Source organism: Canis lupus, chromosome 4, assembly GCF_011100685.1.
Source record: "Canis lupus familiaris isolate Mischka breed German Shepherd chromosome 4, alternate assembly UU_Cfam_GSD_1.0, whole genome shotgun sequence".
NCBI lineage: Eukaryota > Metazoa > Chordata > Mammalia > Carnivora > Canidae > Canis > Canis lupus.
The window spans coordinates 8486774-8512645 of record NC_049225.1 but is presented as its reverse complement, the minus strand read 5'-3'; the positions used below and the strand labels follow the sequence as shown (position 1 = coordinate 8512645).

At 42.0% G+C, this 25872-nt stretch overlaps 2 protein-coding genes across 5 annotated transcripts in view; one reads left to right on the top strand and one right to left on the bottom strand.

The window, feature by feature from the left end:
• Positions 1-22010, top strand: SPRTN (SprT-like N-terminal domain). Of its 4 annotated transcripts, none has more exons than XM_038533915.1 (5): positions 1-623; positions 1598-1697; positions 6935-7063; positions 10518-10782; positions 21487-22010. In XM_038533915.1, the coding sequence occupies exons 1-5, from the start codon at positions 403-405 to the stop codon at positions 21540-21542; spliced, it is 771 nt and encodes a 256-aa protein (XP_038389843.1). In that variant the 5' UTR covers positions 1-402; the 3' UTR covers positions 21543-22010. The 4 variants fall into 4 exon arrangements, with proteins under 4 accessions (XP_038389843.1, XP_038389841.1, XP_038389840.1 ...); XM_038533912.1 differs by lacking the exon at positions 21487-22010 and adding an exon at positions 11703-13274 and having other exon boundaries at positions 6-623; XM_038533914.1 differs by lacking the exons at positions 1-623; positions 21487-22010 and adding exons at positions 638-1488; positions 11703-13274.
• A 638-nt stretch (positions 22011-22648) lies between these two features.
• The window catches only part of EGLN1 (egl-9 family hypoxia inducible factor 1), a 57855-nt gene continuing 54631 nt past the window's right edge, over positions 22649-25872 (bottom strand). Inside the window, exon 6 of the mRNA XM_038533909.1 lies at positions 22649-25172. Within this exon, the coding sequence (XP_038389837.1) occupies positions 25108-25172 (65 nt within the window). The 3' untranslated portion in view covers positions 22649-25107. The remainder of the gene's footprint in view (positions 25173-25872) is intronic.

Here is a 25872-nt window from a genome sequence, read left to right as displayed (position 1 = left end):
GCGCTATTGCGGAAGAGAGTGGAGGGCGAGGCGGCGAGACGCGGTACTGCGCATGGGCCGGGCGTGACGTTTGTGTTTGAAGTGAGCGGCGGAGCGTAAAGGCGGTAGCCAGTCTCCTGACGCCTTCCTAGAGTCCAGGCCCTGGGAGCCCCCGTTTTGAGCCCACTAGGAGGTATCCTGCAGAGTTCTCTTTTTTAAGCCCCAGAATCTTGGCCTCGGCGTTTGGGGCAAACTCAGTTCTCGTTCTAGAGCCAGTTATTCCTGAGTTCTCGCGAGATCGGCGGGCCGGCCCGAGAGCCGCCCGAGAGCCGGTACTTCTTAGGAGCTCGACCAGGCTCTCGGAGCCTGGGATCCGTGGAGCCTGCTTAACGCCTTCGGACGCCGCCTGGGATCCCGGCAGAGATGGACGAGGATCTGGTGTTGGCACTGCGGCTTCAGGAGGAGTGGAACTTGCAGGGATCGGAGCGCGACCGGGCCCAGGCGCCCCTGTCGCTGGTGGACGCGTCCTGGGAGCTGGTGGACCCAACCCCGGACTTGCAGGCCCTGTTTGTGCAGTTCAACGATCGGTTCTTCTGGGGCCAGCTGGAGGCCGTCGAGGTGAAGTGGAGCCTGCGAATGACCCTGTGAGTCCCGAGCCCCGCTGGGGAAGCGAGAGCGGCTGGCAGCTCCTCTGCAGCCCCCGGTCCCGGGGGGCGTGAAACCTGGGGGTCTCGTGGTGGACACCAGCAGCTCCTCTCGCTGTCCCTCTCCCTCCCCTAGTCTCCCTCCCTCTCCAACAACTTTAAGAAAGCTAGCTGTGTGGCCCATTCCGGTAGCCGATTGATTTGTAAAGGACACCGGGAGAGAAAAGGATGTCTTTGGATCTCCCCTCACTTGAAAATAAATTAACACGTTTCTGACCCAGGAGGGAGAAGCACCCAGAGTCAGCCCCTAAGAAAGAATGCCGAGGAGGCAGCGAAGCCTCCCAGAGATGTGTGTTGTCCTCTTCTGTGCCCTTTGAGATGTCACCACTTGGTAGTGAGCTCAGGTGTTAGGAGGGGGACGGGGCTGACGTTTCCGTATTTCTGGACCGAAAGGATCTTCGGGGATGCCTCTAAAAGGATGTTCACTAAAGTAGAGAATTCCTGATTTGAAGTAATCTGTTCCGGCTCATGAACGGAGTTAACAGCTTTAATATGGTTGTACACCACGGTGCTTGTCTTTGAAGTAATACAAAACAGCCTAAACTAAGACAGATTAAGATAGGACATAAAACTGGTTAAAAGGACAAATCTCCTTCGTAAAGGCTTCTCTTACGCTTTCGGAGATGCGCCGATGGAGATCTGGCTGTTAACTACCACAAACTGATTATAGTTTGAAGGGAGGAGACTGGGAGCCGCAGAACAGGATTGTCTTTGGCCTCTTGCAACCTGGCTAGGGCAAGGGATGCAGTTCTCTTCACACCTCTCTCTCACTGGGGTGATCTGAAGATATCTCCTAACAAAAAAGGTATACTAGTGTGAACTGCCCAAGAATGTATAAGGATTTATTCTTCTCCTTTCTGTTTCTCTTTTGTGTGTTTTAGGTAAATAATGCTTTTGTGGTGGTTGTTTTCCAGGTGTGCTGGGCTATGCAGCTATGAAGGGAGGGGTGGAATGTGTTCCATCCGTCTCAGTGAACCTCTGTTAAAGTTGAGACCAAGAAAGGATCTCGTAGAGGTATTCTTTGCATAAACTTGATTCTTAGCTGAGTAGTTTAAAAATGCTTTTTACTGATTTACACTGCTGTGAATTAACCTGTAATATAAAAACCAAACACCTGTTTTTCCTCATTGCAAACTTTAACTGCAATGCAGATAATAATGATTACCGTATATTTTTACAGTTCTTCACAGCTAAAGGCTTAATAATAAAGTTTTATTATTTAATTCGATCTTCACAACAGCCCTGTTTATGTACAATGTGTGTTGTCTTCATTTTTATAAATATGGACATATGGACATTTTATAAATATGGACATAAAGCCTCTTCAGAGAGGCTAAGTAACTGGTTTAAGTTACATATTTAGAAGCAAAAATTTAGAAAAAAATTAAGACCCATATCTTCCTTTTGAGACTTCAGATTTGGTTCTCTGTTCAGGTGCTGTGGTGCTGCCCTCCCAGAATATCTAGCTGAGCTGGTAGAACCAGCCAGCATGAGTGAGGGCATGCTTCACTAGCAAAATGGAGCAGTAGGAGCCCCCAGATTATGGCTAGTTGAGTCTAGAAGATGCCTGAAATTCCCTAAGACACACCCGGTGTGACGACTGGTCTTGCCCCAGTTATAGCTCTTGAAATGTGTGCACAAAAGAGGATAAAAGGTGGTAGAGGTTGGATGGGAAATATGTTAAAACATGCTTGGAAATATGAAAGATGGTGTTTTTAAGGATAATATAAGGTGATGGTTTTCAGAACCATGTGAATATACTAAACACTCCAGAACTGTACACTTAGAAGTAGTTAAGATGGTAAATTTTATGTAATGTGTTTTTCACCACAGTTAGGATAGAAGACAGTGGCTACTAAATATAAAATGGTACAACAGAAATAATTAACTAATAAAAGAGAATGGAGGAATAAAGGAACAAAGCCCCGCAAAAAAGTTAGGCATAAAGACGGTTATCAGTAATTATATTAAATGTAAATGGATTAAGCGTTAATTAAACATGAACTGACATACTAGATGGAAAGAGATGTGCTTAAGATAAAGACACACAGGGCAGCCCCCGTCGCCCAGTGGTTTGGCGCTGCCTTCAGCCCGGGGTGTGATCCTGGAGACCCAGGATCGAGTCCCGCGTCGGGCTCCTTGCATGGACCCTGCTTCTCCCTCTGCCTATGTCTCTGCCTCTCTCTCTCTCTCTCTCTGTGTCTCTCATGAATAAAAAAATAAAATTGCATTAGAAAAAAAAAAGATAAAGACACACATATGTTAAGCGCAAAAGGGTGGAAAAAGACATATATCATCCAAACAAAAACAGAAAGCTGTTGTATCAGACTAAAGATTTTAAGGGAAGAAGTTTTACTGGAAAAAAGGTTAACATTTTATAATGATAAAATGATCTATTAAATAAAAACACATAATGATCCTAAAAGTAGTAATATAGCTTTAAATTACATAAAGCGTAGATTAGTAGAAGCAAAAAGGGAAATAATCCACAATCATAGTTGCAGGTGTTAACACAACTTTGTTGGTAACTCAGTGAATAAGCAGGGGAAAAAAAGTAGGCATAAAAAAACATTCGAACATGATTAACCAAGTCAACCTTATGAAGAGCTCTAATAACAGTAGTTGCTTAATGAATATTTATTGTGTAAATGGTTAAACGCACGAACAATTTTTTTTTTTAAAGGTAATGGGCGAGAAGAGAATGGGAGATGTGTGGTAATGCTATCAAGTGAGCATTTGCTGTTGGCAGAAAGTTACAATATCAGATCGGGGTAAGAAGGACCAAAGAGGAACAGTGTGACTCTGGTCTGTACATAAAGTATGACCTAAATTGTAATGAGTAGGATTCAGAAAAGGAAAAGACTTTGTCTGGTTGAGGACAAAGAAAAGCTCCATGCACGTGTATTTTATGACTACTGACATCACCACTTCTACTACTCTTTATTGATTTATTGAGTACGTATTGTGTGCCAGTAGTGGTAGTAATTATGATTAACACTAGTGTTAATCTAGTGAATAGTTAATCTAGTGTGTATAGCCCTGCAAGATCAGAATATCCCCATATTAGGAATAAGGAGCAAGTTGTAACTTGTCCAAAGCCTTGTGCATAATCAATAATAAATCCTTGGTGTAGGCTGTTTGCCTGGCTCCAAAGCTCTTGTCCTATTCCCTATACCACATGGCCTCATTACTACCACTTTATAATTGTTACTCCTGCTAATGAAAACACGGAGGTGAGCCTTAAAGGACAGATTGCATTCTGAGAAGTAGGGATGGTAAAGGAAAACCACTCTTGGCAGAAGAAATGGGCATGCTGTGAACAGAAGAGAGGCATGAAATTTAGGCATATTGAGGACCAGAAGTAGCTGCTTTTGGCCAGACAGTACAGTGGTGGGAAGTAGAGGTGTTTGGGGACCATGTTGAGTAGAATCTTGAATCTGGCCTAAATGTGGAGTGGAAAATGGTACATCTATAAAAATAGAAATTGTTCAGTATGGTGCCATGTGCCATTTTCAGGGTGTTTAAATTGAACCCAAAATTAGGAACCTTAATTTATTTCTTCTTTATAAGATTAGTTATTGATCATTACTGTGTTAGAAAACATTTGAAATATAGAGGCCCTTTGAGTTTGAATCCCAAAGAGTGGTATTTACTTGAAAAGATTAAATTCGCTTTTAGAGATGGAGTTGATAATTTTAAAAGAGATGTTTTTGTAATGGCCAAGTTAAAATGTTTGATTCACCCATTTTTCTGTTCAGCATAATTTGATAAGACTACAGTTCATTAATGGCAATCTAGTTCTGATGGAAATTCTTTGTAAAAACATTATGAACAAGGTTTGCTTTTAGAGACCTTTATGACTTTCACTGTTTTTTTAAAATATTTTATTTATTTATTCATGAGAGACACAGAGAGAGAGAGAGAGAGAGAGAGAGAGAGAGAGAGAGGCAGAGACCCAAGTCAGAGGGAGAGGTAGGCTCCATGCAGGGAGCCCCACATGGGACTCGATTCCGGGTCTCCAGGATCACGCCCTGGGCCGAAGGCCGCTCTAAACCGCTGAGCCACCCGGGCTGCCCGACTTTCACTCTTTAAAAAGATATTTCTGGGACGGCTCAGGGCATGATACTGGAGTCCCGGGATTGAGTCCCACATTGGGCTCCCTGCATGGAGCCTGCTTCTGCCTCTGCCTATGTCTCTGCCTCTCTCTGTGTCTTTCATGAATAAGTGAAAAAAAAAAATCTTAAAAAAAATAAATAAAAAATAAAGAAATATTTAAGATAAATTATGAAACAGCAGCCTTAAATACTTTTGTGAATTTTACACCTACACGTCTACATCTTTGATGTGGAAATGAACAGTAGGCTATTGTTTTATTTATTTATTTATTTATTTATTTATTTATTTATTTATTTATTTATTTATTTAAATTTTTTATTTATTTATGATAGTCAGAGAGAGAGAGAGAGGCAGAGACACAGGCAGAGGGAGAAGCAGGCTCCATGCACCGGGAGCCCGATGTGGTTTTCGATCCCGGGTCTCCAGGATCGCGCCCTGGGCCAAAGGCAGGCACCAAACTGCTGCGCCACCCAGGGATCCCGCTATTGTTGTTTTAATTCAAAGAAGATTTATGTAAATTCAGATTAAATTTGGGCCAATCATGGGATTTATCATCAGATTTTATTCACTAGAGCAGTAGGTTTTATTATGTATATATTTTTTTTAAGATTCCATTTATTAATTCATGAGAGACAGAGAAAGAGGCAGAGACACAGGCAGAGGGAGGAGAAGCAGGCTTCATACAGGAGCCTGATCCTGGAACTCCAGGATCGCGTCCTGAGCCAAAGGTAGACGCTCAACCTCTGAGCCACCAGGTATCCTGGTTTTCTTGTTTTAAAATTGCACATGATTCAAAAATCCCAAGACTATGGAAAGTAATACACATAGAAAGGTTGTCCTATCCCATCCTTCTCTATGCTGAACTCCCCAACTTCTATAGGATATTGTTATTAGTTTCTTTTTTGTTTCATTTTTCTGTTTTGCAAATTTTTTAAAAGATTTATTTATTAGAGAGAGCATGAGCCTCTGGGAGGGGGAGACAGAGAGGGAGAGAGACTCTCAAGCAAACTCTGCTGTGAGTGTGGAGCTCGATCTCACAACCCTAGATCACAGCCTGAGCTGAAACCAAGAATCAGATGGTTCGCTGACTACGCCACCCACCCAGGCACTGGTTTTGAAAATACTTCTATCCATTCTTATTCCCTCTCCCAATCACCTAACATACTTCTTGTACAAAATACTGGGTACGTTCTTTTATATAGTCTGTATAGAATTCCATGATGTGGATTTTCCATAGTTCATTCAGTCAGGACCCTATTGCTAAACAGTTAGTTCCAGTCTTAACATTACAAACGATGCCACAATGAAAATTTCTCATAGACATGACCTTTCATATTAGTCTAGGTATTGCTGGGTCAGAGGATAAATGTATTTGTAACTTTGTGAGATGTTACCAAATTCTCCTCAGAGGGGGTTTGTACCATTTTGCAGTCCCACCAGAGATATATGGGAATGTTTTTTTCACCTTAGCTTTACTAATGTCAAACTGGGAGTTTTACTAATCTAGATAAGCAGAAGTAGCATATTGGTGTAACATTAATTTGTATTTGTTTTTATAAATGGAGTTGCACATTTTTTTTCATGTTTATGGTTTGTCTTGATTTTTGATCATTTCAAAATTTGGTTTCTAAAACTTTTAACATTGTCAGAGCCTTTTATTTCTTTTTCTGTGAACCCATCTATGACTTTTGCCCCCTTAAAAATTGAGTTATTGGTCATTTCCTATTATCGACTTTAGTAGCTCTTTATATTTTAAGAATTAGTAGCCTGAGAGGTGCGTTGCTCATACATCATTTTGAATTTTTTTCAGCCACGCTCTTTTCTCCCCCCACACAGAATTTTAAAGTTTTTATGTAGTTGAGTTCATTGATCTTTCCTTTGAGTTTTTGATTAAGAGTTAAAAAGGCTTTCTTGGAGCATGGAGTTCTTAACCTGGGATCTGCAGAGTTTCAGAGACTATATGCAAAGTTTTGTGAATGGATGCATATGTAATTTTTCTAGAAAGACGGTTCATGACTTTTAACAGTTTCTGAAAGGAGCCTGTGATCCAAACAAAGTTAAGACTCCAGGCAGGGTGAGAAAATGCCTTTTTATTTTCAAAAGCACCCTAACAATTTGATTGTTTTCTGTTTCAGACCCTGTTGCATGAAATGATACATGCCTATTTATTTGTCACTAATAATGATAAAGACCGGGAGGGGCACGGCCCAGAGTTCTGTAAACATATGCATCGCATCAATCGCCTGACTGGAGCTAATATAACGGTATATGAGTTAAATAATAAATATAACATTCATTAATTTAACTTATTAATAAATAGGTAGAACATTTGTGATTTTTAGTATTTACTCAGTAATTCCTGGGATTTAACTAAAAATAGACAACTGGATAGGAACAAACACTGTCTTTGAGGATTTCCCACAGCAAGACAGACAAACAAAGAGAAGCTAACCCGCTGGTCTGTGGTTGGGGCCGCTCAGGCGCCCCCCCTGGCCTCTGAGCACAGCTAGGGCAATGCTGTGTGCATAGTGGCTACAGACCGGCACTACCTCTGGATTGCTACAGCTATCCCTTAGCTTCGTTTCCTTGTGATCATCTCCTCCTTCGATGGTTCCTGTATCTGCTGCCATTTCATGTGTCATGCCCATCATCACAAGTTTTCCTTGATTTATATTTCTGCATAATATTGTAGGAAGCAGAGTCTGGGGGCAGAAAAGCAGGAGTTGTCCAACTGCTGGCGTTCTGGTGCTCACTCCATGGACAGCAGACTATGGGGCCTCCGTGTAGGAGCAGGAAAGGGGGGCAGCAAGGATACTTATCTGCTGGGTCCTTGAGATGAGAAAATACGTGCCAAACATTGTAGCCCTGTCTGAGCACAAAGTTATTTATTTATTTTTTTAATTTTTATTTATTTATGATAGTCACACAGAGAGAGAGAAAGACGCAGAGAGAGAAGCAGGCTCCATGCACCGGGAGCCTGACGTGGGACTCGATCCCGGGTCTCCAGGATCGTGCCCTGGGCCAAAGCAGGTGCCAAACCACTGCGCCACCCAGGGATCCCTGAGCACAAAGTTAAATACGAGATGTTTATTATTACTGATTCATTTTATCAGGTGACCTTGCTGTTCCTTTTCTCCTGCCCCACACAGTCCCCTGCTTGTCTTGGCTCAGTGAACGTTTCAGCCCCCGTGCAGCTCCTTGCACATCCTCTCGCTCATGGGTCCCACTTCCTCTGTGCTGTCACATGTCCTTCATCTTCGCAGCGGGCCAGGACTTCTTCCTTTTAGTGTCCCTAGCAGCTCTTTGACCATTGACAATATTTTATTCTATTTCAGACCTCTGAACACAGGGTGGCTCTTCCTTATCTTTGTACACCTCTGTATAAGATGTGTGATACAGCGCCCCTATGAGGGCTAATAAGTATTGTATTGGATTGAACCAAATTCCTGCAGATTATTTCCTGTCTTTGAAAGGCAGTAAAAGCCAGCCTTGTGGAAAATGAAAAGTGCTCACTTTATGTAGATTTTTTTTTCTCCTAGCTGTTGGCTTTAATTTTCTAGAGAGCTCATTTAATTATCAGAGTTACTTCATCAAGAAAGTAGCTTGCATTAAAAACCAGTCACATGGGGTGCCTGGGTGGCTCAGTCAGTTAAGTGGCTGCCTTCAGCTCAGGTCATGATCCTGTTTTTTAAAATCTTAAGAAAAAGAATTTTTAAAAATTTTATTTATTCATGACAGAGACACACACACACAGAGGCAGAGGGAGAAGCAGGCTCCGTGCAGGAAGCCTGATGTGGGACTCAATCCCGGGTCTCCAGGATCACACCCTGGGCTGAAGGTGGCACTAAGCTGCTGGGCCACCGGGGCTGCCCTAAATTTTTTTTTTTTTTTTAACAAAGTAAAAAACAGTCACATAAAGTCCTGACTAGCAAAAGCATTGTGGAGCTGCAGGTACAAAAGGCTTTTAGTTTCCTCATTGGCGTTTTCACTTTAAGCAAAGTCCTGGTATACTTCCTATTGTTCAGTTGGAAGAGGATATATTCTTTTATCTTGCACGTCTGTGTGTTTTCATTTAGGAGAGGTTTTATCGCATGGACACCCCTTGCTTTTACAGGTTACATCCTGTTATAACAAACTCCACAGGGCATCTAGTTCCACAATTTTATTTTGGTGACTACATTGTTAAAGAAGTCACATCCCTAGGCTGTTACAAGTTACAAGTTACAGGACTTGGAAGCAAAATAGATCCAATGTCCTGGCTTTTTAACCAGTGAATTCAGTGAAGAATTCTTAACATAAGGGAGAAGGCAGGGTATTCCATATCTCTTTACCCCAAACCTCTTCCCTCCAGTGCCTTCTGCGCCTCACGTAATGTATTGTTGGCATGCTTGCCAAATCATACACATTTGTTGCTTAGGAGGGAGACACAGTATAAAACTTACCTGTAGAGTTATAGAAAGTTTCATGTTCTTTTCCTCTGTGGAATTTATTAGAAAGTTAAATGTCTAGTTAAATGTCTAAATGTTAAAATCTCATCTGTGGAGGCCCCTTATCTTATACAGTAGTAATGTTCCACTGGGAGGACAGAAGAGAAAGGTACATGGGTTATTGAGGATTATCAGGTCTTCATTGGTGTCTTGCTTTCCACAAGGCCCCCAAGGTGGGAGGGCTAACTTTCTGTTCAGTCAAACCTCTTTCATCTGTAAATAAGATTCTATCTAGAGGGTGAAACTAAATGATCCTGTATAAGTATTGAAAAGCTCATTCGCAGAGAATTTTGTTTGAATCAATGAATGAAGCTTTTCATTCATTCAGGCAGCAAATACTGACTGAGCACCTTCACTGTGCCAGAGCCTATATTAGCCACTTAGGGACACAGAGATGAAAATATTTGAATCCTGGGGCACCTAGGTGGCTCAGTCGATTAAGCATTTGCCTTCAGCTCAGGTTGTGATCCCAGGGTCCTGGGATTCAGTTCCATTTTGGGCTTTCTGCTCAGCGGAGAGTCTGTTTCTCCCTCTCCTTCTGCCCCTCACCCCCACTCATGCTTTCTGTCTCTGCTCTCTCTCTCAAAGCTTAAAAAAAAAAACAAAAGATCCTTTGAATCCTGGGGAGCTTTTTGCCATAAGCAGGTAGAATGATGCCCCCATGAGGCTCATTACAAAGACAAGGGGGCAAAGACCTTTGAGAATGTGGAGTGGGTGTAGCAGAGACTGCATCAGGCAAAATGCTTGTGTAGGTGGGGTTGAGCATTTCTAGGAAATAGTCCAGAATCCTTTGGTATTGTTACTTACAGGGGAAAATTTCAGTTGAACAGTAGGAAGGAATAATTGTTATTTATTATGGCATTATATAAAATTTTGTCTTTATCCTGATTTTTGATCATTTTAAAATTTGGTTTATCCTGATTTTTGATCATTTTAAAATTTGGTTTCTAAAACTTTTAGCATTGACAGGCTTTTGTGGGCTAAAAAGTTTTTTGTTTTCTAATCTCACATCTTTCTATCTTTACACAGTTTTTGAAGTATTATTAACTGCTGCTGTCCCATTAAAATGAACTTTGGGAACAGAAGCTAAATCTGTTTGCTGCCTTCTCCAAAGTGTCATTGCAGAGAGCTCTCAGAAACTGGAAAGTTTAAACACAGGAAGGCTGCTTCTGTATTTTTTTAAAATTGTTAACTTTGCCTCTTTAACACTGAGCACTTTCTCTCAACCCAGGTGTACCATACTTTCCACGATGAGGTGGATGAGTACCGGCGACACTGGTGGCGCTGCAATGGGCCTTGTCAGTACAAGAAACCCTACTACGGTTATGTCAAACGTGCCACCAACAGGGCACCCTCTGTGCATGACTACTGGTGGGCTGAGCACCAGAAGACCTGTGGCGGCACCTACATCAAAATCAAGGAACCAGAGAATTACTCAAAAAAGGGCAAAGGAAAGACAAAAGTAGGAAAGCAGCCAACAGCAGCTGAAAATAAAGGTAACTTTGTCTGCTCTTCCATGCTTGCTGGGACCACAGCTAACAGTATAAAAGCCAGGGCTGTCCTCTGGAGAACTGGTGTTAAGATGAGCTTAAGGATTATTTCAAGTATAGACATTTGTAAGTGTGGATTTAAACAAATCCCATTGTTTGTGAAGTGATGGTAGAAAAATGTACTTTGCGTAGTGTGAGTTAAAGTAGAAATTGTGTTCACGGATAATATTGGAGTTAGGTAAAGGCCCTTTCCCTATCTTGACTCACTGAGTCATTGGGAAACAGAAGGCAAAATGATTGTCAAAATAAAAACAGTAATTCAAATAACAATGCCCGGAATTACTCCTAACCCACCCCTTCCTATCAGTTGGCTTCTAGCCGAGTGACTTCTGCTGTTGATGTATGTATTTTCATTGGGAGAAGAATGGGAAAAGGATATGACATGTATGTGCTGGTACTTCATCTTTGAGATTTATCCCTTTCCTATGAAGTTCAGAGTCCCTGCCTTTTGAAGAGGGAACCAGGTCACTAAAGTTAAGACTTCTTCCCTTGGGAAATTGTTGGTTGGATCCAGAAACATTAATAATAAGCTACTTTTCCTAAATTCAAAAATGGTGAGTGAGTAGAGGAGCTAGAGAAGAATTTATGTGGAGAGGTTATAGATCCCCATTCTGTGTGAGTAGGGGGAAAGAAAAGAATGTGGGAGGAGACTTTTCCCTCTGGAACTAAACTTGAAGAATGCTAAGTGATTTTCAAGGTACAAGTTCCTTTGCTAGTGGGCTTGGGATGCTAGATTTTTATTTTTTGTGTTCTCTCCCTCCCTGAGCCCCCTGACCACTGTAGATACGTCCTTCTCCCAAGCTCATTAGCTTAACACTTGTTACTGTATTAATTTCGAGTCAAGAGAACTTTTGCTTCTTTTGTAGATAAATCTAACAGAGGTGAGACCCAGCTGTTGATCCCTTTCAGTGGGAAAGGATATGTTCTAGGAGAAACGAGCAACTCGCCTTCATCGGGAAAGTTTGTTACTTCGTATGCTATTAATAAAACCCAAGATCTTTTAAGTCAAGACCATTCAGCAAAAGCTCTCAGACCCAATTCTAAAATTGAGGTGAAATTTGAACAGAATGGTTCAAGTAAAAAAACTCCTCTAGTGTCCCCTATTCTTACTGCCAGTCACCAAAATGTCTTAAGCAACTACTTTCCTAGGGTCTCAGTTGCCAACCAAAAGACCTTCCGAAGTGTGAATGGATCTCCAACAAAAAGCCTAACAACCGGTGACATCACTAAAAACTCCATCTCTTCTGGATCTCACAAAAGGGTCACCTCTTCTAAGATATCCCTGAGAAATTCTTTAAAAGCACCGGAATCAACATCTGTGACTGCACCCCAGGATGTGAGTGGGCCTGAGGAGAAACTCCCAAGTAAACGACCCAGGCTAGAAGACAAGACTGTTTTTGACAATTTTTTTATCAAGAAAGAGCAAGTACAAAGTGGTGGAAATGATCCAAAGTGGAGTTCACATCCTACAGCTGCAACTCAGGATTCCAGCAGTGCATCCAGCCAGAACAGGATGGTCGATTGTCCTGTTTGTCAGAATGAAGTGTTGGAGTCTCAGATTAATGAGCACTTGGACTGGTGCCTTGAAGGTGGTAGCATCAAAGTCAAAAGTTGAAGAAGTCTTTGAAAGACAAATGGGTGTCACATGCCACCTATATTACCCTGCTAACATAGTGTCAGCCACTCAGGAAGTTCTGGTGAACATGAAGATTTGTAGGTTTTAATGTAGTTCTATTTTATAGATATATACATGAGGTTGCAATGGAAAATATTCTATGTCGAAAGGTGCTATATTCACTTTTGCCTTGTGTATCCTGTAGCTCAGAGTTTGTTCTGCATGTGTACATGTATAGTTTTTAGATACTTATGTTCTTCCTTGCTCTTAAATTGCATTTAAATCTGTTAATCTTTTTATTTATATACCTTTCCTCAAAATACATTGGAATCCTGACAGGTATTTGGTTAAACTGAGTATTTCTTTGTTCATATTAAAACTCAGTCATAGAACTGAAGCTAAACATTGGCCAAAATTACAATTTCGAGGACAAAGTATATCAGTTGTTGTAGGGTACTCAAAGTTTTTTGTTTTTTGGTTTCTTTTTTTAATCTCAGCAGGAAATATATTTTATACATCTCCAAGAATTTTATTTCTGTCATCACTAAAAGGTGGCAGCTGGTTTTAGGTTAAAGCATAGAAGGAATATAGTCAAATAAACGTTTTAGACGACTACTCCTGCAATCCTGTAGGCCAGAGTTGAGTGGTTTTCTCAAGATGTAGCCAGATGAGTGGTTCACCTGCTAAGGAGCTGGTGTAAGTCACATCACAACAGCCTCTTTTATGTTAACAGTGGAACACTGTCTGGAAACAGTATTATGAACCTTAAGCCAAAGTTGTAACCGTTAAAATAAAAAGGAATACCATTTGTGCATTTTAAAAAGTAATTTCTTTTTAAAAACATTCTTACTGTGTTGTGGCAGAGACCAAGATCCTTTCGTCCGTTCACTTTCTCATGGCTGTACCACTAGCATGTTGGCCTGGTCCCAAGAGTTGAATTCACAGGTTTTCTTTCTCCTGAGCTATGTTGCGACATGACCTCCACCTACCCGAGGTGCCAGCTCCTCTGTGTGAACTTGGCCTTGGTGCTCCTGGGTGACGGCAGCCTCGGGTCAGGGAGGGAACAGTGCACCTCCTGCATTCGTGTCCGCACGCTTCCTAGTCTGCAGCCACAACCCCTGAGGGTAATCACTGTTTCTGTTACGTCTCTGCCACCCTGGGGTGCTTGAGTGTGGTTTTAACTTCATGAAGTACTACCCTGTTGCCACACTGTAGAAGTTCATTCTAGGTCGTTGCTTTGAGTGTACAAATACGCCAGGGTTTATTCAGCCATTCTAATATTAACGGGCATCTGAATTATTTCCAACCGGGGGCTGGCTGTGACGGAGACTGCTGCTGAAAACATGCTTCCTCGTTTCTGTTGGGCGTCCACCCAGGATTGGAGTGCTGGCTCACCAGGGTACGTGCATGTGTAGCTTTAGTAAATACTGCCAGCTTGCCCTCCTGCCAGCAATGTAGGAGAGTTTCAGCTGTTCAGCTGTCTTCACAGTATTATCAGTCCTCTTCAAATTTAGCTCATCTGGTTGAGTGTTTACAAGTTTTGATAACTTCTTAAATATGAAGTTGAAAAACAGTATTTAGTATTTATAGATAAATGACCTAAAATATATGCAATTACATCTTTCATAGAGGATCACTGTCTCTTAATTTAGCAAATTACGTGCAAGTGAGCAGCTTTTGAGCCCAAACTATACAAGGTTTGGGGCAAAGAGGTAAACAAGACAATCCGTGTCCTCAGGATTTATAAACAGCCTCGATGGGGAGTGAACACAGAAAGAGCTCCTGACTAGTTTCTGCTGGGGGCTGTGGGAACTTGAGGGGAGGTTCCCTGGAGGAGACACTGTCCGAGTGGGTCTTCCAGAGTGAGTCAGGATAGCCTGGTAAGGAAGGATGGAAAGGGGCTTGCAGAGCGAAGGAGTCAAAGAAAGGTGTTGGTTGGAGCTAGACCAGCACAGTCTACAGGGGGAACTAAGCTGCTCCAAATGAACAAAACATCTTCCGTCTGAACATCTTACAAAGTAAGATGTGAGGAGTAAAATGGCAGAAGGAGGTGGAAGTTTGAAGGTGGTGTCATGTTGCACACTTTGGTTTGTGTGGTCCTGGAGAACACCCCCATGTGTTGATTCAGGTCGGGGTGGTGCACTGGGGGCAGGAGGAGGGCTTGGAAAGTTGACTAAGCCAGTGGAGAACATTTGAGAAGTGTTTTGATGGATTCTCTGAAGGGTAACATAAATGGGCAGAAGGGCTGTGTCAGGGCTGGAGAGGGTGGGTTGAGAAAGAGTTGGTCAGGTGTTTAGAAAAAAAATTTTTTTTAGATTTCTTATTTACTCATTTGGGAGAGCGACAGTGAGCAGGGGGAGGAACAGAGGGAGAAGTAAACTCCCTGCTGAACAGGGAGCCCCATGCAGGACTCGATCCCAGGATCCTAAGATCACGACCCGAGCTGAAGGCAGATGCTTAACCTACTGAACCACCCAGATGCTGCTGTTTTGTTTTGTTTTCTTTTTTTTAGTGGAGGGAGGGAGAGAGAGAGAACCTTAAGCAGGTTTCACACACAGCATGGAGCCTGATAAGGGGGCTTGATCTCACAACTCAGATCATGGCCTGAGCTGGAAATCAAAAGTTGGTCACTTAACTGACTGAGCCACCCAGGCTCCCCACCAGCTGGCCAGTTTTAAGGGATGATGAAAACAGGTGGCAAGAAAGGGAAAGTTAAATTTGGAATTAAATAGCTTTCAGTTCGTGTTAAGGCTTTTGAGAAAACCTGCACCAAAAGAATTATTACCCCATTCTGTGTCATTTATATGAGAGAAACCGTTTTCTGTTCTGCTGGTTTAGTTTTTTACCCTTTAAAGCAAACACCCTACCCTAATAACAGCTGGTATTCTGGGTCAGCCTTTATTTTTTTATTTTTATTTTTTTAAAGATTTTATTTTTTTATGATAGTCACAGAGAGAGAGAGAGAGAGGCAGAGACACAGGCAGAGGGAGAAGCAGGCTCCATGCACCGGGATCCTGATGTGGGACTCGATCCTGGGTCTCCAGGATCGCGCCCTGGGCCAAAGGCAGGCGCCAAACCGCTGCGCCACCCAGGGATCCCTGGGTCAGCCTTTAAATGCTATCACTTCATTCTGGGGAGATGGGTTGGGGGTGAAAGGTAGTTAACTTTATAAAATCTCAAGGCTATCCATTATCTACCTAATTTTAAATTTGGAAAGCTCTGTTTTGCTTTTTAGACTATAAATGTGTATCTAAAATGATAAACAAAAAACTACTGTTCCATTGTCCTAAAGCATTGAGCTTATTTTTTCAAAACTTAACAGGTTTAAAAAAAAAAAAAAAAACTGAGAAAGTGAGAGCACACAAGGGGGAAGGGCAGAGGGAGAGAATTACAAGCTGACTCCACGCTGAGCACCAAGCCCAATGTGGAGCATGACCCCGAGGTTATGATCTGAGCCAAAACCAACCAAGAGTTGGATGTTCCACAAACTGTGCCACCCAGGGGCCCCTCAAAGCTTATAGGACTTCCAAGTAAATTTCAGTGTCAAAGTGAAACAGCTGCTGTGTTTTCCTACAAACTTAGTGCCTGCCTGGGATCCTGCATCTGGGCACGTGCAGGACCTCTTCATTGGGCTGCTCAGAAGAAGCTGAGCTCTTTTTGTAGTTTGTTCGTTCTTACTGAGGGGTGCTGGTTTCCTGTTATCTTTCGTCTTGCTTTTATAGCAACTGGTTGTAGTTGTTGACCAGCAGCACATCCACCACTGAGGTGAAATCTAATATGGCAATTATTATCACCAATTGCCTAGGGAGTTAACAAAAAGGATGCCACGTGGAGATGAGCACTGGCTTTGTTTTTTCTAACATTCCACCAGAATGTCATATCATATGTACTCCATCACATCTCTTTGGAAGCTAGGAAAGTAAAAGATTGCTCTTAGGTGCCTCTGGAACCATATCATTAATAAAGTTTACAATGTCGTGTATCATAATACAGAAACAAGCCGCTGTTTGCTTCCTTCTGTACTTGAGCCACACTTGCCAAAAGATGTGCCCTCTTGGTTACTGAACACCAGGGGGCGCTCCTGGGAAGTTAAATTTCTCAGAAAAACCGAAGGCATGGAAGCCAAACCAAACAGATGAGAGAAACCAACAACTGGAACAATATTGCCAGTTCTGATTAGTAGAAAGGAAAGGATAGCTATGGTCTCCAGTCCTGTGAGAGAGGGTGCAGAGGGCCAAAAATGTGTGCTTGCTCAAACCAGGGCTGCTGTACAGGGCACTCGGGCCTCCCTAGCCTTGTTTTCCTTTCACCTCACTCTGAACACGCTGACATAACATGTCTGCAAGAAAGCAAGCAGGAACCCACACATGGGGCAAAACAGGAGAGTTCATAACAGGAAGCCTTCCAGACAAGTCAAGACCTATACTTTCCCACTATTTCTGAAATTACAGTGCTCTTCCTTTGAGTATGTCTGAGACAGAGTATTCTGCTCCGCATCGCCTAGATTAGTCTGAAAGCTTCCCAAGACACTGTCCTTTACCCCTATGTCAGAGGAGCCTCTTAGATTCTTCGTGTTAAGTGGTTGAAGTGGCTAGGCATTCTCAAGTTCCATTTCTATGCTTTCGCAGTAATACCTCCACGAACATGGACTCTTCTCCATACCTCTCTGAAGAACCCAAGGTTGCGTATTTTCAAGCTAGAATACTCTTAAAGACCCAAGTCATTCCAGGTCATAAGCATTCCTTGCAAACTAATGTATGAAAATCTGCATCTACATGAAAGAAATGGGGAGGGTATTGTTTTTGTTTTTTACAGAAGATTCCTCACAGGATTCTTTTTACGTGTTTGTATACATTTAAAATAAATCAATAGAATGGTGCCTGGCTGAGTCAGTAGGACGTGTGACTCTTGATTTCAGGGTTGTGAGTTTGAGCCTCATGTTAGATGGAGACATTACTTAATAAAATCTTAAATAATTCAGTAGATAAATGCGTATACCTACACATACATAGACGCAGGTATAAACGGTTTCTAGTAACAAATATTTCTTAAAGATTTTGAGATAGAGAGCACATGAGTGGGAGGAGGGCTAGAGGGAGAAGCAGACTCTCTGCTGAGCAGGGAGTCCAACATGAGCCTCCACCCCAGGACTCTGGGATCACAACCTGGGCCAAAGTCAGACACTTAACCAACTGAGCCACCAGTAACACATGTATGAATTAAGATAGACCCACCCATACTGGTTCAATTCTGTTCTTAAAACCTAATACTCAAATAGCCACCTCCATAGGATCCACAAGAGGAGGCCGGAGTCCAGCTCCTTAGCACATTGGAGTCCTCCATGTTGTGTATTGGCAGATTGCCTGTTCTCGCTGCTCTATAGCATTCCACTGTATGAGCACACACTTGTGTGTACCCATTCTACTTTATCTTTGTAACCTTTTTTATGTACTCTTGGCTGCTTTTTACTTTTTCAGTGCCCTCCACTGTTGAATCTATTCTTCCTTGGCCAGCTATAATTTAATCTTGAGATAATTATTTTTTTATTTTTTACAGCTTGCTGAAGGTTTTTGTTTTTGTTGACCTTTTGAAATTTTTAAGAAGATTTATTTGAGAGAGAGAGTGTAAGCATGCACACAAGCAACAGGGGGAGGCAGAGGGAGAGAGAGACACAGACTCCCTGCTGAGCAGGGAGCCCAACGCATGACACATTCGGGACTCCATCCCAGGACCCTGGGATCATGACCTGAGCCAAAGGCAGATGCTTCACCAACTGAGCCCTGCCAGGTGCCCAACATTTTTAAGTTCCAGGGTTGTTTAATTTCGGCAAAGTCTTGTTTAAGGATATTTGATTCAGACTAGCTATTGTTGCACTTTTCTTCTGCCTTATGGTTGAGGAGAGACTTTTCATCAAGCTGTACATGATTCTCATTTTGTTTTCTTCTTATGGCAGTGTTTATATGCACCCTTTTTCTGTTCATTTTGAAAGGCATTCTTTTCCTGACTTGCAGAAATGGTTGGTTCTATCCAGGTGGAGATGAGGGGTTTGTGTGGCTTACTGGGTTTGATCTGTGAGTGTTCTGTTGGTACAGTGAAATGCAGTATTCCTCAGAGAAAAGTTTTATTTTTGAGCTGAGAAGGGTTTTTCTCTCCTATGATTCTTTTCCCCCATGAGACCCTGGCTTCCTTCTTGCACTTAACCATTAAGTCTCCGGGAGACATCTACCCCTCCTCCCAGAAATGGTACCTTCCAGCAGCCACCTTCAATCTCATGAACTTTCAAACTCCTTTCTCTGATGACCCAGTTGGCCAGTGCTCTGGTGAACTGGTGTCAGATTTATCACTACAGATCTTCCTCAACTTACAACAGAATGATCCCATCATAAGCTGAAGATGCACTTAATACACTAACCTACCAAATATCAGAGCTCAGCCCAGCTGACTGTGAACGTGTTCACAACACTTAGGTTAGTCTACAGGTGGGCAAAGTCATCCAACACATAGTGTATTTGATAACAGAGTGCTGAATATTTCATGTCATCGACTGAACACTGTACCAAAAGTGAAAAACAGAATAGTGGGAAGTACATCAATTTTGACTATCATGATTGCAACGCTGCCTTGGAGCTGAAGCCACCACTGTCACCCAGCATCAGGGGGGAGTATGTACCACATATCGCTGACCGGGAAAAAGATCCAAATTCAAAATTCCAAGTATAGTTTCTACTGAATGTGTATTGTTTTTGCACCATCATAGTTGAAAAAATCATGAGTTGAACCACTGCCAGTTGGGGGCTGTCAGTATTTCCATCCCTCGTGGTGGAGTCCCTTCCTGCCCCCTGCCCACTGCTGCTGTATACTGCCACCATCAGGCCCCCATTACTCGTGTCCCTTTATCATACAGTTTCCACCTGACTCTGACTTCCCGGGAGCCCTGATGCTGGCCTCAGATGCTTCTTGCTCTGCTTTCCCACAAGTTGAACTTCTGTCTCCCAGTTATACTGCAGGTATGCATTCTAGGTGACTTACTCGGTTCTCCTTGTCTCTATGTGTTGGGAAGATCATGAAAGAGATTCAGATTTAGGCAGCTGGCAATATTTCTTGGAAAGCCTGAGTACCTCCCCTTAGATACGAACACCCAGCAAGAATTACCAGATGTGTGAGCAAAACCTGCAACTTGAAAGAGAAAAATTAAAATGAACACAAAGGAAGGTTAAATACTTTTAGTACAGAACTGGTTGTTCTATACTAAAAGAGAGAGAGAGAGAGAGAGAGAGCTCTTGAATATTAAAACCTGGTAACAGAAATGAAACCCTCCCTGGCGTAACTGGAAAAGAGACTAAGAGACTTAAAAGAGTAAAGCAGAAAGACACATAGTAACTAAGAGCAAGAGGCACAAACCAGTCAATGCACAGTCGTTCCAGAAAGAGCAAGAATGGAGGGGGCAAAAAAGTACTGTAATAGTTTAAGGAAGTGTCCCCAAATGTAGGGCATGAATTTACAGTCTGCATGGCTATCACGGTGGCTGACAAGAGCACCACACCAAAGCACGGTATAAAACGACAGAGCTCTCGGGACAAAAAATAATTCCACAAGCTTCCACAGAGAAAAAGCAGGTTATGTTTAAAGAGTCAGGCCTAGGAATGGCTTCAGATTTCTCCGCATCCACACTGGAAGCTATAACCAGTGAGGCAATGCCTTCAAAGGACTGAAAGAAAATGATTCCCAAAGGAGAGTGGTAAACCCAGGCAAGTTATCAATGAAGTGTGAGGGTCCCAACAAAGACGCTGGTCTTGAAAAATTCACCACCCACGTACTCGTTTGCAGGAAGACATATGAAGAACATGCTCCCCCAGATTGAGGAAGTCAAGCGAGAAAGGGGAAGATAAGGGATCCAGGAAACAGGAGAGCCAGCAGGGAGTGGTGGAGGGGTCTCCAGAACAATGGGGAAAGGAGACCTCAGGAAGACGGCTGTGTACCAGGCAGGACAACGACTCCAGACTGCTGAGGCTAGAAGCCACAGGAAAAGTATGAAAAATCAGGACATTAGGATACAAACAAATCACGGACGAAAAGTCATCATGATTTACTCTGCATCCAAGCTCTAAAGATCAATAGTCTTAACTATCAACTTGATCGAAGTTACAATGTGAGGAAGAAGGGGGATACAGAGGTGTGCTGCCCACGTGTGGTCGGATGGTGCTGGCGGCTGGACAGGGCCCTACATGCTTGTCTTTCACATGGGGAACTGGTTAGCAAATAAGGTCTCACTCTGAAAGTCCAACACATAACAATATGATTATGTTACTTAGAACTAATCAGGCCACTAAACCCAAAGAGTCACTGTAAGTTTGTGCTCAGAAGAAGGCTCATTTCCTTAAAAACCCCCTTCTAGAACAAGCTGACTTAGCTACATATACATGTATAACTCTGACCTTAAAAAAAGTTAAAGAAGAAAAGGACCTCCTATGGTCAAGCCCTGCTCTCCACTTACTGGCTGTGTGGCTGTGAACGAGTCACTGCTCTCACCCTGTTTGAGTTATAAATGGAGGTGAAGTTTGTTCTGCATACTCTGTGTGTTCCCAGGTAAAAAGGCAAAGGGGTTTTATAGAACTCGGTAAAAACAGTCATTAATTTTGGCAGGAAAGGTCTTAATCTCAATGAAAAGACTTGATCCAAAAAGCCCTGATAATCTTTATGACCCCTGGGCCCTTATTTGGAGTTCAAAACTCATCCGTTTAATAAAGGCGCTTTGGCTGCGGGCAGCTGTTAAGGCTGTACCTGTCTTGTGAAGTGGTTTCTCTTTAAGTGTTTTCTCCTTACAAAACTCTTCCCAGCTCATGAGGCCAGGCCCTTTATACGTGTCATTTGTGCAATGGTTTATCCTTGGGCACTTGCAATATTTCAGGTGAAATTTACTTGCTAGTGATCAGGAAAAGAATCTGCATTTAAAACCAAGAGCAGAATCAGGGGAATGTATTCCTGACTTTGGAAGTCCAGTGAATGATCTTTTTTTTTTTTTTTTTTTTTTCCAGTGAATGATCTTGAAGCATTGGAGGCTGGGCATTTACTCCTGAGTGTTTCTAAATGAACCGAAAACCTCCAGTACACATGTACATTATTAAACCTACAGTATGAATATTTTCCACTGAGGTCTACAGCCACCACAGAGCCCTCATGCTTGGGCCGTGCACGTGTTGTACTTCATTTAGGTCTCACACAGCTCAGCGGGTATTTGTTTTCAGATGAAAAAGGCTCCAACAGTCACATAATTAAGTGGCTGGGCCAGAACTAAGCAGAGATTTCTCAGTCCTGCGCTCTTTCTACAACACTACCTAATTTAGTCTTCATCTCTGACTCACCTGCCCTCTCCCTTAATCCACCCAGCTATATTTCAATGCATTTTCCCAAATGCTCCCGCGACAGGCCAGAACATAACAAAACCACCACACTGGAAGTTTTTTAGATTAGAGAGATATGAGCACGTATATTGACCTTACATTAATATCAGGGAGGGAGACAGAACATGAGAGACTCCTAACTCTGGGAAACGAACTAGGGGTGGTGGAAGGGGAGGTGGGCGGGGGGTGAGGGTGACTGGTTGACGGGCACTGAGGGGGGGCACTTGATGGGATGAGCACTGGGCGTTATTCTATATGTTGGCAAATTGGACACCAATAAAAAATAAGTTAAAAAATAAAAAATAAAAAAATGAGAAAAAACAAAACAAGAGCTCTTCTGTTTTAGTCTCTGATCAGGACCACACAAATTAAACTTCTGTGCATACGCACACAGGGTAGCTGTGTCAGTTACAGAACTATGCCTATAAGGCTCCTTCCTGTTTGCTGCAGATGAGTGACAAGAGATATACTCAACAGCACTAGCACTAGTGTTAGTAATTTTTAAAAATTCTATTGAAAGGGCAAGAGTCCAAATGTCGCCAATCCAAACAAAGAGCTCGTGGATCCCATGGACAAGCCAATTACCCCCAGGATGTTTCTAAAATTGTTAGACTCCTATGTTTACTGTTCTCTCTCTTTCCCTTGTGATCATTTACAAAAAGTAATACCAAATGTTCTGGACTGAGCCAGAGATGTGTGATAGAAAACACATTATCTGATGTAAGGACCCATTAAGAAAGTCAGTGTATGATAAAGAATTAAAAAAAAAAAAAGACAGCTGGAAATAACAACCATAAGTTTTTCAAGATCATTTATACATCTTTTTAATTAGATTAGCTTTACAAGCAACTTGAGAGCTCTTTCGTAATGAAACACTGCTTTTCAAAGTACATGACTTTACCGTCTGTGTATGAATCCTGAAATTCTCTGCCTACTGTTGATAAAGGTCTGTGTTTTACAGCTGGTTAATGTGTTGAATGAAAAATAGCATTAGAAGCTTTATCTTTAACCAGGATTAAACACATATAGGCCACAAGTAGTTTTAAATTTTGTTTTAAATAGAGTCCTGCTTGGTGACAAGTTAACGGTCCCACTGACATGAAAATGAACAGATTTTAAATGGATATTAAAGAAATGGCTATCCTGGATTTCTTGATCCTTTCACAACGATCTCCAAGAAGTTAGATACAATTTTCTGAAAAATACAAATTTTAAGACCTGCCTGGAAAGCACAACCCACAGAGAGTAGAATCTGACACTTTGCACAACTGCAGAGATACACATGTGAATGACACAGGGGCCCCCAGGTTAAAAGGCTGTTGCAGTACCACCTTGACAATCACACGAACCCCCCCCCCCCCACCCGCCAACAGAACACAATTTCTACTAGACCTAAAAATGATAGCACTTTTGAGCTGTGGCCTAGCTCAGCACGCTGCACCGCAGACCAGATGGCAAAGACAACTTGCACTCCCAGGTCCGGCTGGCAGAGGCACTTATGATAGAGATGTTACACTGCGTTATCTGGACACGGAGAGGAAGTGGGACAGAACGAACAGGGGCAAGAAAAATCAACGAACTCTAATTTTCTCCTGCAAGTTCTCCTACTAAGTGAGACCACAATACTGAATCTTTCATCCCACCCTATCCACACTGTCAGTTTCACTAAACAAGTTTTTTTTTCATGTTTTACATGAACAATAGCAATCTTTTAATAAAAATTACTGAGCTTTCCATAGAAAAGGTCTCGAATTGAATACAAACTATACAGATGCTAAAACTGTCATGAGTTGAAATATACAGAAGTATTTCTGTACACACATTTTGGCAAAGATCAAGGACAGAGATAGAAAACCAAAGTGGGCAACATCTAGACCCATAATTCATGCTAAATATGGATGCCACCCTTTGGGCTCTGCTAAAGATTAGCCCAGGAAAATGAAGTCTTAGACATCCATCCCAGTTCCTACATCAAACAACAGAAGTCTGGGAGGCCTGTGATATTGTAATAGTCCCTCTTTTTTTCTGAAAAGTAAAGGAAAAATCATAAAACAGAATAACAGAATTACCTGGTTTGCGACTTGTTTTGTATTTTTAAGCCAAGCATAGAGCTTTCAGTACTGACCAAGAGGTGAGCATTACACCTGGGGAACACCTGCTTTGGCTTGGCTCTGAGGCTTCGCTAACACTGGGTCTGTACTACTAGGGCTCAGCCCTGGCGCTCAGTCTCCCCTGATGCTAGCCCACAGGAGCCAGGTTCTCAACTGCAGATCATGTGCTTCACAGGAGTAGGAAGAAAACATAACAGCAAAACTGGAAGTATAGTCAACTTGACGGGAAGCAAAAGGAAAAGTCGTAGGAAGGGGACATCACCTTCTACATCTACAGGATATACCTGAAAGCATGAGAGAGCCCTTTGTCTTGGGAACTTGATGCTGAGGACAAACTCAAGTTCATTTAGTGCCAGTCATTTTAGTCTTTTAAAAATTCTAACTTAAAAGAATAAAGCCTGGGCATTTTTTCTTATAAAACATGAACTGAAAGTTATTGGTAGTTTACTGTTAACATTTAGTCATTAACAATGTCAGAAACACGACAGCAGCAATCTTTAAGAGCTCAAATTAGTGTAAAGGACAGGACGACAAAACAATCTGAGTTTTCAGTTGGTGATTAAAGTGCTCCTTTTCTCATGGTAAGTAAAAAGGAAATGAAAGTCATCATCAGTCACTGGCAACAAACATGATAAGAGGCCTTTTAGGGCAAAATTTAATAGTACGAAGAAGTTTACAAAAATAGATCGATGCTATTTGGGGGAGTAATACTGGAATTTTTTCTCGATTCAGTTTGATGTACTGTACCTGGTCATACAAAAATTACTTCAAATTCAAACTTGACTCTATAAAAAAGGGAGAGATGAAATGAACTCATCTAGACGACAGATCTGGCAAAATATAAGAATGAAAAAATTCTACCTAGGGCACTTATTTCATGTCCAGATATCAACACCATTCTCAGTTGGTGGCGCAGCTTGTACTCTTCCCATAAGCAATCACAGGTTTGGAGTCAGTCATGCAGTACAAAGTCACATAGTCAGAGTCTTCTTTCTGATGCAACACGACAAAGTTGTTTCTATTTCCTTATTGAAATGCCAACTGGTTGTCTATTTTTCTTTATCTCATTTATCCATATTCACAAATTAACAAATAGCGTCAACAATTATTGTAGGTGAAGGAGGGTATTGCTGGATCAAAGGCTCTATAAGACGTCTTTACTGATTGAATCAGAAGGCTTATTGAGTTCAACCCTCACACCTTTTTCACCTGCAAGGTAAAAATAATATATATATATTATTCATTCATTAAGCACCAGAGAGCTTCTGTTATTCTGTTACTCCTTCCCACTGAGCTCCTAACAGTGTGCACAATGCCTCAGCTTTGAAAAACATACATCATCTGAAAACGATCCCACTTGCTACCCTGCAGCATTGTTATAAAGAACGCGCTACTCTGAATGAACTAGTAAACCTTCAAAGGGAAAAGCCATTCTCTACAGAGATAATGATTTTATCTCCTTTTTACTTTAAAAACGATTTGAATTGCTATAAAATAGCAGTGTTCAGCATCACTGAAAGCGCACCGCTAGGGTTCTGCCACAAATAAGAACTTTAAAAATACATTAAAAAAGCAATGAACGTGCAATTTTATGATTTTACAAAAGGTTGCTGTGGGATTATCAATGGCTCATGAAAATACAGCAAATCAGTAATGTGAGCCCTGAGCAGACTTTTGGAGACCGAAGGTAGGGTTAAAGAAAAGAGGGAAGTGGTCCATCCAGTGGAAAACTCAGACCCCCTGCTCTCAGGAGACAGTGTGTGGTGGGGTTTAGTGGGGTGGAGGGTGGGGGTGCTGGCATACTGAAGGGTCTTCAGATTTAGTACAAATGTGTTGATCTACGGACACCACTAGCTGGCAGGGACGGACTCTACACGCCTGTCTTACTAATTTCCGCATTTCGATTCAT

Excerpts from the sequence above, each read along its gene's own strand:
- SPRTN (XM_038533912.1), top strand. The coding sequence starts at position 403 with ATGGACGAGGATCTGGTGTTGGCACTGCGGCTTCAGGAGGAGTGGAAC. Across the intron at positions 7,064-10,517 it reads TGACTGGAGCTAATATAACG|GTGTACCATACTTTCCACGA; the intron begins GTATATGAGTTA and ends CTCTCAACCCAG. Across the intron at positions 10,783-11,702 it reads AACAGCAGCTGAAAATAAAG|ATAAATCTAACAGAGGTGAG; the intron begins GTAACTTTGTCT and ends CTTCTTTTGTAG.